General features: G+C 35.9%; 1 protein-coding gene across 1 annotated transcript in view; it reads right to left on the bottom strand.

Moving 5' to 3' along the window:
• The window catches only part of SPOCK3 (SPARC (osteonectin), cwcv and kazal like domains proteoglycan 3), a 171729-nt gene that overhangs the window by 20333 nt on the left and 136956 nt on the right, over positions 1-14440 (bottom strand). Inside the window, exon 7 of the mRNA XM_069855785.1 lies at positions 2021-2140. Within this exon, the coding sequence (XP_069711886.1) occupies positions 2021-2140 (120 nt within the window). The remainder of the gene's footprint in view (positions 1-2020; positions 2141-14440) is intronic.

Here is a 14440-nt window from a genome sequence, read left to right as displayed (position 1 = left end):
TGTTGAATACCTCAGCCTTCTCTTTATCTGTTGATATGAGGTCACCATTTTCATTCATCGGGGGAGTTGCTTTCTTCAAACTTTCTTTTCTGGTTGACATTCCTATAGAAGCCCTTCTTGCTAGTCTTCACTTCCCTTGCCAAGTTCAGCACCAGCTGAACCTTAGCTTTCCTAACCTCATTGCTGCACAAACAGGTGGTGTCCCTATACGCTTCCCAGGTTACCTATCCCTGCTTGCATTGCCTCTGCAGTTCTCTCTTGTTCTTGAGTTTGACCAGCAGGTCTCAACTCAGCCATGCTGGCCTCTTCCCTTTCCTGTACATGGGGACTGAGCACTCTCGTGCTTTATGGAAAGCATCCTTAAATATTTGCCATCTCTGTTCTGCTCCCTTATCCCTAAGGATCATTTCCCAATAGGTTCTACTGACCAACTCCTTGAAGAGCTGGAAATTTGCTTTCCTATAGTTTGAGGTCCTGACTACACTCCTTGCCTGTCTCATATCCCTCAGGACCTTGAACACCACAAAAGTGTGCTCACTACAGCCCAGGCTGCCTCTGATCTTTACACCACTGATGATCTCACTTGCACTGGTGACCATCATGTCCAGTACTGCAACCCCCCAGGTATGGGTGTCTATTACCTGAGTTAAGAAACTATCTTCGATACACTTTAGGAATCGCCTGGATTGCCTACAGCTTGCTGTGCTACTTTTCCAGCATTTGTCAGGGTGGCTGAAGTACCCCTGTAGGAGAAGAGTGTGCAAGTGTGAAGCCTCTTGTAGCTGGAGGAAGAAGGCTTCATCAGTAGGCTCTCCTTGACCAGAAGGCTTGTAGTATACACCAATCACAAGGTTCCTTTTGTTGCTTCAGTTTCTTGTTCTTACTCATAAGCTTTGGATCTGTTAGTGGCTGTTCTTCAGAGACAGCTCTTCCACTCTAACCATTTTCTGACATAGAGGGCAACACCTCCACCCCTCCTTCCTGGTCTGCCCCTTCTGAACAGCCTGTAGCCATCAATAGCCACACTCCAATCATAGGATTCATCCCGTCAAATTTCAATTTTCCTTAGCATAAAAATCACAAGAAGAAATTACATTTCCAATTAAATGAAATAAATGGATTACTTGAAAAAAGAAAATGTAATGCTTCAAAGAGCAATCAATCAAAAGCTAAAATAAAAAAATCCCAAATACTTAAAAAGTTAATAATGAAGGAATTAAGGTAAGCAGTGGTGGTCAAGTTCTGTGAAACATACTCTGGAGGAATTCGTAGCTTGCTTTTCATATGGATGAAAGGTAGGTTTTACAGCTTATGAAATCTAATTTGACTCTCACAGCAGGACATCACTCTTAAAGCTGTTATTGCACACTTCTATTGCTATTTTAAATAAGCCCTTTGATAACTACGTTTAAAAATTTTACTAGCTTCCACAAGAAAAACCTAGTTAAATATTTGAGGGTGTTAAAAATAAATTATGCCCCCTACCATTTCCACCTCAGCAGTACTCCTGAATCTCTTCCAATTTGAAGTGTATTCTTGAAAACTCTTTACTCATAAGCTTCTTTTCCATGTGTTTTTCTGTACCAGTACCTACAGAGGTATCAACTCGCAACAACAGGTCACACATAATTACAGTTCCTGTACATTATTTCTTAGGGCTGGCCATTCAGCAACTCACTTTTCTCTATGGGAAAGTTGCTCAAAATCCTTGCTTGTTTCTTCTGTTTAGTCTCCTTATAGAGCAGCTAATTATCAAGCTCTATCAAATATACAATTTGACTGCATTTACAAATGAAAGTATTGTGAATAGTAGTTGCTATACATTCTTAAAAGCAAGAGTCCTGCCAAATGATGCTGAAAGTTTAAAGTGAAACCATGAATATGAAATTAAATGTAGAAAAGCACAGTTACAGTTTCATATACGTCTATTTAGAGCACATGAGAATAAGGTAAGTCTTAGCAACAGAAATAAAAAAGTACAGAAAAGTATAAAAGAAAAAAACAAGTAGGAAACTCTTACTGGTTCTTTCAGGCCTTTGAACAATCCTCGTCTTCTTATTCTGAATTCCACTTTCATGAAGTGCCTTAAACCAGTCTCTCAATCTGTTTGCAACCTCCTTGAATTCCAGGTCACTGCACACTGGAAAACAAAATGCAGAGCCATTTAATATTAATTTTTGTCCTGGGTGCTAAATAGAACTATGTTAAAAAAAAGTACAACACATAAGATAATATAAACATGTATATTCCACAGCTTTCTTTAATTCATAAAGTTCAGTTTCATTACTTAGGTATGCCTTCAAAACCTAATTAAGGTCCTCAGAAATGCCCGATGTACAAAGCAGTTATGAAATATATTGAAATATATATGAAATATATATTGAGGAATTAGAAAACTCCTTTAAAACTACTGCAAACTACAATAAACAATTTTATCACAGATATTTTCGAGTCTTATTGTAGACAAGGCTGTATGGCTGAGACACCCATGGCAGTCTTTTGGAGATTTGTTTCTATTGTCATTAAGGTAATCGTAACAAAAGCCTTACTAGAACAGGCCAGAGGTGTGACTTAAGCAGATAATGCAGGAACATTCAACTTGCCTTCCTATGCTGAACCATGAATAAAAAGAAATCAGACTGATAGAGAAAGTGCTTCAAGAGTGTCCTGAAAGCTTATTGGATTGAATATAGTTTTACAAACCAACATTGGTGAGCATCTAACTGCAAACAGGCAACCATACAGTTGCTTAGTGATAGAAAAGTGGGCTTCTTTGACCAGAAACCGCACATAAAACCTAAGATACTACCCGTAGTTCCAAGATTAGTAGCAGACTGGCTGAAGCGTTATACAGTACTGGTAGTTAGGACTGAGGCCAGTAGCAGTAGCACATAATAGAGATATGCAGTGACAAGGCCTATTCACCTTCATTGTTAAGCTGCTAAAGAAGACAAAGGAAAGGTGTGGTTGAAGAAGCAAGCAGATATCCTTTCCAGAACTCTGTTTTCCCATTTAACAAGTTTTAGAGAAGCTGGGAGAAGACAAGATAAACAAGAGGATCTGCAAGATGACAAAATTGGAAGAAAAACAACCAGGAAAGGCACTGCAGGTATTTTTCCCAGGATAACAAAAAAAACTTTCATTGACCTTGTCAACAATTATCACTTCCAAATCAGGATAATTCTTCAGGTCTACTAGTAACTTGCTAAGCTACAATCATAACTGTTAGCAGAGCTTCACAGCGATCTCTTGAACATAAATGTCTAGTTCAGCTTACTTTTCCTTTATTATGTAGCAATCTGTAATATTTGGTGATATAGCCTTCAATACACTTTATGAAATTAAACAATACTGATAACACCTATTTGTATTTTAGAGTAAGACTAAAACATCATTATGTCAACAACTATCAATGCAGGCATTGAAACATTTGTTCATTCATTCTTTGCTGAAGTCTCTCTTGAGACTGATTCTCTCCATGAAAGACTTAGGTGCAACCTGTACATACTTTTGCATATATTATGAACTGACATTTTTATGAAACTTGTATTGTGTTTTTCTCTTGTGTAATGGAACACTTTTTTTCCTAATAATTTGATAAGGGAACTGGGGAAAAAACTATTAATGACACTTGAGAATGTATGCTCAAAAATGTCATATTGCAACAACTAGATGAAAATGGTCTCCTGAACCAAGACTACGCATCATCATTCAAAATTATGAGTTTTCTACATTTGCTACAATGACACTTTCCTTTATGCTGACAGATCAGCATAAAGAATCAGACATTAACTTAGGACATTCTGCACCTCTTTAATTTCTCCTCCCATTAGAGGTGAAATAGCATAATATTGTTCCCTTCTCTACGATCCCTTGGCTTGAGAGAAAGAATTTTTGAACTGAATTAAAGGGTATGGAGCACAGCATAAGTATTAGGGGTTCCTGACCTGCCATCTCGCCACTTTGATTTATCTACTCTGCACAATACAGTGTAATACTACCATAGGTTCCAGAAACAACATAGCTACATTAATGTGGTGCACTGGCTTGGCTATTTTAATCCAGTTCTAACTTGTCTATATGCAGTGCTAGTCTGATTAACCTCTGATGCTGAAATGACCTACTCAGAGCCAGCACATAATGACCCAGTTCATTTATAGGCACAGACCCATACATTATGCGTGCATGTATATATATAAAGTGAGAGCATGAGGAAGTCCCAGCTACAAGTAAAAGTTTAGATTGAATAACTTCATAGTAACTTTAACAGAATGATGCACATGGCAGCTGCATGAAAGAGAGAACGTACGGATTTCTTCCTTTCTGTAGAAGCAGTCAAATAGACACACTGACGCTAACCGTGTCATAAGCTCATTAAGGTGTAACAGTAAAGCCCTAAGAAAAGGAGATACAGCCTTTTTGGCTACTAGGTAGAAGAATAAAATAGAAATTGCTGCTTCAGCACCTGGCACCAGCCACTATCATGCACAATACGATGTAAAATGACATTTTCTGTGCTTCTATGAATTGCATTTCTTCTAGAGTGGAAGATACATATAGCACATTCGGGCATCAGACACAACCCATATCAGGATCATTCTTCCAATTTCAACTTCTGCTACCCCATTCCCCAAACTGTGCTTGACAATTTAAATTGTGTTTTTTATCTCAAAATAAAGCATGAGAAAACTGTAATTTTTTTTGTTCATTTCAATATTTCGATAACTTTATCATGTGAATATATGATCTTCAAAAATCAAGGCAACATAAACCAAACTGATTAGAACTGTCATTTGCCTATTTTACACCCCATAGTTACTCAAGTGATGTAGTCAGTTCTCAAACATGGCAAGTAATCACATTTACTGTATTATTAATTCAAATGTAAGTGAATTTTCGGTTCATGACATTTCTAGTATATCAACAGAAAGCAGACGTCTTCTATGTGCGAAATACATAAGAGAGATGCAGGAGAGCTGCACTAATCAACACCTTTCATAATTCATATGGACAAACTATGTACTCAGCAAGTATTTAAACCACAGGTTTATAACAATGTCTGGGTTTTTTGTTTTTTTGTTTTTTTTATTTTCTGGCTCCCAGCCCCACCTTTCTCTTTTGATGCTCTATTTTGGAATTTTCCATTGAGAAGCTTAAGTTCCAAATTTCAGTACAATTACTGTTTTACAAAACCCTTTTCAAGATCTAGCTAGCCTAACATTGAAATAGAAGAATAAGAAGGAAAAAAAATTAGGTGTGTATTTTTCATTTTATTGTTCCTGTTAAGTGGGTTTAGTTGGGGCTGCTTAAGGTCAATTCCTTACCATCTGAAGTCAGTACTCATTCATTTCCATGGTTACTCTTGCATATGGCCCTCTCTAATTATTGCATTACATTCTATTGTTTGAAGCATTTCAGAAACATAAAACAAACTGATGAAAACAGTACTATGCTGACATGAGAATTGAAATATTAAAAAAAAAAAAAAAGCTTTGTTGACTGGAAAATGACAAAGCAGAACACAGATTTACACAAGTATGTAAGAACATAAGGTATTCATAGTGGCAAAAAGATCCTTATAGTACAGCTATTTCTATAGTTAGAGATTAGCATTTCAGCAGCTTTAGGCCAAGATCTCCCATTTCCTATCTTATTAGGCACAAGGTGCTTGGACTAATTAAGCCATTACAGTGGCAGAAAAGCTGCACTCATTACTTCATCAGGTAACAGAGAAGCAGAGGACTAGTGACTTGATAAAGAAATGTTCTTAAAGGAAAAGCCTGACTGTTCTAACATTTCCCAAAGTTAAATCACGTAGTAAAACCCCAGTTTGGTCCTAATCTCAACAGAGACATATGCCAAAACTTGCCAGAAAAGAGCCACAGCATACACTTCTTTCTTTATACATAATGGTGCTTACAATACATTTTATATAAGTAGCAATTCACATGGCACCTAGAAAGTCAATTTCTTAATATTAAAATTTCATAGTATTTTCTTCATTAGAAGAACTCTAAACTCACGGTATTTTCAGGTTTGGGGCTAACCATTAATATATTTACTACTTCAAATATATTGTACTTCTAATTATGCTATGACTGATATTGCAAATATATTCCAAATAAATTTAGTGTTAACACAGTACATGAAACAGTCCACCTTGCATCAAAAAGTATAAGCAGCAAACTGAGCAGTCATTCTCAAATTATGAATACATCATAATTTCCAGCCCATAGGGTAAGTACCATACTCAGATTCAGTCTGGGGGGTTACTCTGCCATAAGAATTTATACGTGTAGTGCAAACTTCAGTAATAGATATGGCCTAAAATTATCTGAGTTTCTATATCAATCTATTGAGAAGAGCTGTCTCAAGTCTTAAAACTCTGCGAAACGTCCAATTTTTAAAAGATCTCTTTTCAGGAAGAAAAAAATTTGATGATAATTGAAAAAAATTGGGGGAAGTTTGGGAAGTAGTTGGGTGGTGATGGGCCTACCAGCTTTAACGTTAAGCAAGGTTAAATGAAATGTGGGGAGGATTCACTGTTTTGAGACTTTAGAACAAACCCTTCCCTTTTCTCTCCCTTCCTACAAAAAATTCCTGTGCTTTCTGCTTGTCCTCTCAAGTTCCTATGCTTTCTACCCTGGAAAAGGAAGGATCCCATGTCTGGATAACATGGAGTCATGTTATCTTGCCTAGGGCAAGATTAGTTACATCTACAAAAAATATTGCTTCTTAAAGTAATATCATATTATTTTGGCATTTTCTCTTCCTTTTTTGTTTCATAATAAAGTTGTACTTCTACACCGTGATCAAAATTATTAAGGCAATATTCGTACATTCTGAGTAAACTGAAGGCCTCAGACTAGAGATAGAATCCCATTTAATGTTCTGTCTATTGAGTTAGCCTTATATACACTGACAAACTGAAGATTCTTATCATGTGGGTTATTAAAAAAGTATGAATTTTTTTCCAACATCTTCCACATGTTAAAGACATAACTTTGAATGTCAAATAACTTCAACTTTAGAATTTTTTTCAAAAAGCACTTATCACATTTTAGATTTTTGTTCCTGTTTAAAAATGTACAAAGGAAAGAAGTAACAAAATAACCTTTAAAGCAGTGAAACAAACAATTTAATTCCCACTCACACAGAATAAATTTTGTTCAACTTTTGAAGAGCATTTAGGTGAACACAGAACAGATGTAAAAGACTTCAGTCTAAAAAGAAACTTTCATAAAGTCTTAAGAAGCGGAAAACAATATTCATATGTTGTCACAGACACAAACACAACTGGGCTGCCCAATGTGACCCTGAGTTATGCTTAGGTAAAATCTTTAGATCACAAAAAAAAATCGGTTGTATTTACTGAAAATGTCTACATTTGGCTTTGCTTCTGAGCTGCATCCTATCTCAGTACAGTATCTGCCTCAGAACTCCACTTTAATTCACAGATATTAATGTGAATAAACCTTGTACAATAATAGACACTCTGTTCACTAGAATGCTGTTCGTCATTGAAATGTGCTTTGGGAGGGTTATGCTATACGATGAAAAATTACATTAATTAGTGGGCTGATACATTCTAGAATATGTTTAGGGACTTTTCATCCCGGTGATCAGCTTCTAAAGATAACATGCTGCTGAAATCATTGCATTCGTCTGTACTGATTTAAAATAGGTCAAGATGAGGTAATTCAGATCTATTCAGACTACTATTTCACCTGAAACACTAGGAGATGAATCTTTAATGGCAAAAGACAGACAGTAAAGGTTGTAGAAGGTTAGACAGTAATCAAAAAATGCATATTAAATCACATGAATCCACTCAGGAGCCTGCCAAGAAGGACTTCTGTTTTTGCCTAATGCCAATGCAAGGCATTTCTGCTATTACAATCAATTCTACTAGCCATTATGGGAATTAGTATGGGGTAAAATTAAGTCACTAGCTCAAAGGTTACTGGAGGCTCCTGTTATCTGAGATAATAAAAATTGACTGTCTTTTAAACCCAACATATACAGCTGTGTAAAAAAATGAAGGGATGTGAAAACTTACAAGTACCCAATCCAGAAATAGCTTATAATAAGTATTATTTAAACATTAGGTGGAACCAACTGTTCAATTTGTTTTCATATACAGGAAATTGCTACAATTCGTGTTGGCATTTGAATATAATTTACTGATTGGAAGTAGAATATTTGAAAATGCTAATCAGTATGTGTTCTTTCAGTGCCTTTCAGTTAAAGCTAATTGATGAAAAAGTAAAAGTAGTGCTACTGAAAGCTATAAAGACATGCAGAACATATTTTGGAACTAGCATAATGGATTGAATTCCCTAACATATTTAAACCATTCTTAGCTTTCTGACTTAACAGAAAATAAGTTATTTTAACAGTGTATACTTTTATGTAAACATACAAACACATATCTATAAGATAATCTGTAGTTTAACAATTGTAAATCATTACCATATTAACATATAACCACAGTGAAATACTGTTGTATTAAGAATAGCCTTTGTTAAGTGAAAGGTCAAAAAATGATTTAGAAAAAGAAAAGAAACAATAAATATACTTCACACTACACAGCATCATTCACAACAATACATGAGACCACAAGGCTGTAGATCATAGCATCATAGAATCACCAAGTTGGAAAAGAACTCTCGGATCATTGACTCCAATCATTCCTACCTGCCCCTAAACCATGTCCCTAAACACCTTGTCTACCTGTCTTTTAAATACCTCCAGGGATGGTGACTCAACCACCTCCCTGGGCAGCCTGTTCCAGTGTCCAATGACCCTTTCCGTGAAAAATTTCTTTCTGGTGTTTACTCTGAATCTCCCATGGCACAGCTTGAGGCCATTGCCCCTTGTCCTGTTCCCTGTCACTTGGGAGAAGAGGCCAGCACCCTCCTCTCCACAACCTCATGAGGAACATGAAGGTTCCTCACCATATGAAAGACCACTCCTCTTTAAAAGGAACAACATACTGCTATCTACTATCTTGTAACTCTGTACTGTTTTTCCTGAGAAGCACAAAAAAATTTTCTTATGCTGTAACTTGAGGATGCCACCCATCTGTCCAGAACTGCAAGACATCCAGAAACCTGGTTACAGCACTAATTCCAACTCAGCTGTGAAGATTACTTAGAGCAGTCCACAGCGGATGCTTATACAGTCTGATGCCCTTTCAATCCATTACCTACCATTCACGTATTACTGTATGGCTGTGCAGTAAATCTGATAAATCTGAGATGCACTGATTAACTAAATATCCAGTGTGTGCACTGAAATGTTCTTATTTTCCAGGGGGGCATGTGTGAAAATATGGTAACTCTAATACTGCCATTAGAATTCAGTGCTGCCTTTAAAGATGGTAGCTATTAAAGTAAACTGGAACATTATATAAAGTATACCTACTAAGTACCAGTACTCTGCAAGGCTGCCATTCTGCATGGGCTTATGAATTTAGCCCCGAGGAACTGATTGCTTGAACTGAAAACTCCTGGCTCCAGATCTGAGGGCTAGCCTTCATTTAACTAACTCAAAATGTCTAAGAATGGCCTTATAATTCCTGCAATATACAGTAGCATTTCTAGCTCTGTATCATCTCAGTTGCAAATGGGAAGAATAGCATATAGCAAAAAAACTCTGTGTGTGCAAATAATAAAAAAAAAAAATTGGCAGAATAACAAAAAGCCCTTCAAATTTGTCCCAACAATGGGACAGTCACTTAAGTAATCTTTTTACAGTCCTGTACGTATAAGAAGTACCTTTTCTTTTTAAAGCCAGTAAATTGAAAAACTTCCTAAGTATATTTCTATTTTTATAAGCACATGGTGGGTTTTTTTAGCTGTCTGTTACCTCTAGGGCCAGTGATTTCAGGAAGATACCTTGAAACTAACAAATAAAAGCATTCTGATCTCCTTACTATTTAACTAAACATAGCAAATTTTCTACTTCAGTTAGTCTATGTTATGAGATAATTAATATGAAAGCTGCAGATACCATATCAGGGAACTGCAGCTGCTTACTTTTACTGCTTCAAATTAATGGTCAATATAGATATTCTGCTAATGATTAATGTTTCATAAAATTTAAAATTATTTCAATTAAACTAAATTTTCATAGATTAATCTGATATTTTTGTGTCCTCACAGTTTTAAAGATTTCACATTTAAATATAAAGACAATTTCTCAGTGCAGGAAAATTAGCAGTAAACACAACATACAGAATTTATGTGCTAAGATACTATTTTCCACTTAAAATATGTAAATTTACTAAAACATTGCAATTAAATAAGACAACAGTAATTCTTAATCTGTCAGAACTAGCACAGACTTATTGTGGAATTTGTCAATTTATTTTCTGGAGGACAGTCAATATATGGCTTCCTCTGATAACTGCTGCTAACCTTTAATGTTAGTTATCATTCCTCATCATGCTCTATTATTCCGAACTATTCATTTCTGATGATGAAAATGATGGTTTTAATCTGTAAACTGCATACTTAGGAAGCTAGATAGTCAGCAAAAAAGTTAGATAGTAAGCAGATGCTCCAGTGTAATGTGCATTATTCCAAGATTTTTTCATTCCCAAACATTTTCATATACTCAAGTGAATCCAGTATTTCACATAATAGAAGATATGGGAAGTATCAAATAGCGACAGAACAGTAATCTTCTTAGTGGTGAAAGCTTCCCAGTCAACCATACCTCAAAGCTGAGGTAGCTTTCCAAATTCAGTTTCAAGCATTCCTGAAAGCATTACACAGCTCTGGTACAAAGTCGGGACATAGTCTTCCTCTCAATGACAAGATTGACAGAGTCCCTCAAAAACTTTTTTGCATTTGACATAAAACCCCTTGACACCTAGTAGACAAGGATAAAAAAGATCACTGAACAATGTTCTTAATACAGAAAAATTAAATATATACATACATATATAATTAAAATATTTCAGATTGAACATTTTCTGAAATCAGATATACTCTGTGCTGATAATAGGTTTCAAAGGTCTATCACACCAGGTAATTCTGCACACAGAACCAGGACGGGACTGATGGACCTTTTTTTCTGTTGTGAGAGAAAACTACCATTTCACCTTGGTAGGACTGCCTACTGGTTTGCACCTTTTCTCTTGCAGGGAAGGAGAGCAGAATCAAACATTAGGTGAACAACCCTCGACTAATAGAAGTTAACTAAACTCTGCTCTGTTCTGTAAGTTCCTGCATAAAGGAAGTTTACATCACACTGGATCTCACTAAAGCCTGACAAATTTAAGGCTAGCACTGCAGCAGTTTTCTTCTTTCTGTATTTAGATTGTGATGTGATGCTTTAAATAACTTTGTATTTACCCTAACCATTTGCTTGTGTTTCCTCAAAGCTTAATCACTAACATTGCTCTTAATCACTTAAAACTGTGCATTAAAGAACGCATTTGCTTTTAGACATCTCAGTGAGGACCGAGAAAGTGGAATCACTCCAATTTAGCTAATTATTTATGTCTTTCCTAAAGTAAGGCCATGAGGGATACACAAGTTCTTTCTGTATTACTGAAGAAAACTAAGGCAGTCAATCCACTATATCACTAATACAACAGCAGGACCCACTCCCCTGGCACAGGAATCACAAGCATTGACATGCAAACTACTACTCTGTACCACCATCTCATTGAAATCAGAATTCTAGTTAAGTAAATGTAATCTGCAGCTGTGTCTCCACACAAATTCTCTAATCAAAAGGTGAAGGAGAAATGAAGAAAGTAATGATATAAAAAAGATATGATTAGGGTACAAATACCTGAAATGTTTACACGTGCATACATGAAATATGTTAACAAACTGCAATTATGTTTTGCTAGTCTATGCAGTGAGTATCAAATATATTGTTCATGAATGTTTGATGTAGATCAGAGAATTTTTATGGGATGTATATGAATATTCATAGAGAAATGAATTTATTTAACCTTGGAAATTTCTAGTGTTGTTATTCCTATACATATTTTAACTCAAAAAAATCTGGCACTACCAACAGTGACCCTACTAAACTACAATTATTATTTTTCGAGAGAAAAGGGAAACTTGTTTGAAGTGCTGTTTTAAAGATAAGTAAGAAGGATATAAGAAGCATGCACTGGTGTGGCATGTGGATGACTGAAATTATTGGAGGGTACAGTGTCTGACAGGATATCTCTGTGAGAATTTGCAAGTTAAAGGACTAAAAATCTGCTGCTTTTTCATTCATACAGCCTGCAGGAAAAAGTTCATCCCAGAGGTATGTCTGAAAGTGGAACAGCTACTTTACCTCAGCAGAGAATCTATCAGTGAACTAATAGTGTTGATAACCAAAGACAAGAGCCAAAGAGCAAACCAATGAGATATATATTATTTGACAATGTAGACATACACTTATTTCCCTCCCATATACCTTCATCCCAACTTTGCAGCCCAGAAATGGAGAATATATCATGTTCAGTATAAGGAAAAATGGCCCCAAAGCAAGTTCATGGTCACTGAACCATTTCAAAAGGCGTAACAACATTCAGAAAACAAATACATTTTGGGTTCTCTCTTAGATTAAGGACCAGATTTAACACCTTTCTTCAGAGAAGATATTGAACTGCAATGCTGAAAATGAACTGAGTATCCTAATAAACTACTTCATCATAAAGGAGATATTAAATAAATACATGTAAGTTTATCCCTAGTGAAGCTTTCAACTTTCTACAGGGAAAAGAAAATACAGCTTGCAGATGTTAGTACCCTTCTTTCAAAATAAAATTGTCAAGACATAATAAAAAGTGAAGGATTTTCACCAAGAAAGGTTTCTAGGTTTCTTTTTTTTCAACAAAATATTCTTTTTTTTTCAACTTGCTTTACTGCCTGATGCCCTGAGTTAATACAGGCTTTTTTTCTGAGCAGACTGGATACTAACCCCAGGGTTGCTGTGTCCCATTACAGATCAGGGTCCGTGCATAAAGGTGCAACACAGATATCCAGCTGAACAGCAACAGCATATGCTTTTAGGAAAGCAACAAAATATAAAATTCTGCATCTATACAGACTTTTCATTTAAATTGAACAAAGACTAAGAAGGAAGAAATACAAGACATTTGTCATTCGACCAGCTGAATTGAATAACTCTCCTAAACTCTTTAGAAGACCCTTTCTTATACAGTGATAGAATTTTTTCATCAGAGATACCAAATAGAGAAACGAAGTTATCTGAACTGGCAAGAGAAAACTCTGTATAAGTTTAATGAAATCAAAGTACTCGTCAAAGTGCACTCGGGTGCAAGGCCGCGAGGGACTTTGTAGCTTTTGTCACTTGCGATAACACCAAATACAAACTTGAGGAAATCCACAGTCATAACACTGCCAAGATTTCAGAAATACATACAATTTCCCAAGAATAAACAACAACATTTCTTTGGTTAAGATGAATGTTACATTTCCAAATGGCTCAGTGCATTGTTCTGATAACTATACATGTTCTATGGCATCTAGGGAGATGTATAGTGTTCTTTGGGAAGAACGTGGTAGCTGAACAAGAACTATAATATGTATTACAATTTGAGCCTGTCGGAGAGGAAAATCAGGCTTCAATCTGAATATCTACAAAACTAAGAAAAACTAAGGAGAGGACTGTAACCTGCAAGTGAATCTACCCCATTACCTCCTTTGCAAGGAGAACAATCTTACTAAACAGGAAAAGGGAAAAGGAGACAGAAGAAAATTCTGACTACAGAAAATGCAGCAAAACAGTAACCTCCCATCATTAAGAATGACAACTCAGTAGCTGCAGAGCCATGTGTAAAGATGTCTGCTTACAGTCAGATCAAACTCTATCAAGCCTTATGTCTTGTCTCCAAGCAGCTAGTCACAAATGCTGTGGAAAGATTGGTATTTTAGTGATATACAAGTTTCTCCTGCTCGATCCATGGCTCAAGCTCACAGAATTTAAATGGGTAAGTAACGTAGAACCTGACCATTTCTGGCTATCTTTGTGCTTCAAGGAAATACAGACTTTATTTTTATGAAAGGACAAGGATAAAAAATCCGCTTGATCAAAATCCTCCTGAAATCTATTCCCTATTAATTTGTTATCACATGAGGGTAAACTTATGAAGCAAAAGTTGCAAACCTCATTAAGAAATCACTCTGTACCCAACACAACAGAACAATGATAAAATTCTGTATCACTGTTTATGAAACTACCGTTTACTTAAGCCAGGTAAATAAGCAGTGTCTCCAGTAATTTTCTTTTTGTAAAATAGATATTTCCTATAAATACTAGAAGCAACTTCTCAAAACTTAGACCCTGGTAAGACATAGTCTGTGTGGACTATGGAAGAATGTAAAAGTGACAGTAGTATGTCAGACCAAAGAATCATCTAGGCCAGTACTCAGATGCCAAGAATGGGAAAAAGTGG

Source organism: Phaenicophaeus curvirostris, chromosome 4 (assembly GCF_032191515.1).
Source record: "Phaenicophaeus curvirostris isolate KB17595 chromosome 4, BPBGC_Pcur_1.0, whole genome shotgun sequence".
In the NCBI taxonomy this organism is placed as follows: Eukaryota; Metazoa; Chordata; class Aves; order Cuculiformes; family Cuculidae; genus Phaenicophaeus; species Phaenicophaeus curvirostris.
The sequence above is the reverse complement of the archived record's forward strand: the minus strand, read 5'-3'. Positions and strand labels throughout refer to the sequence as shown.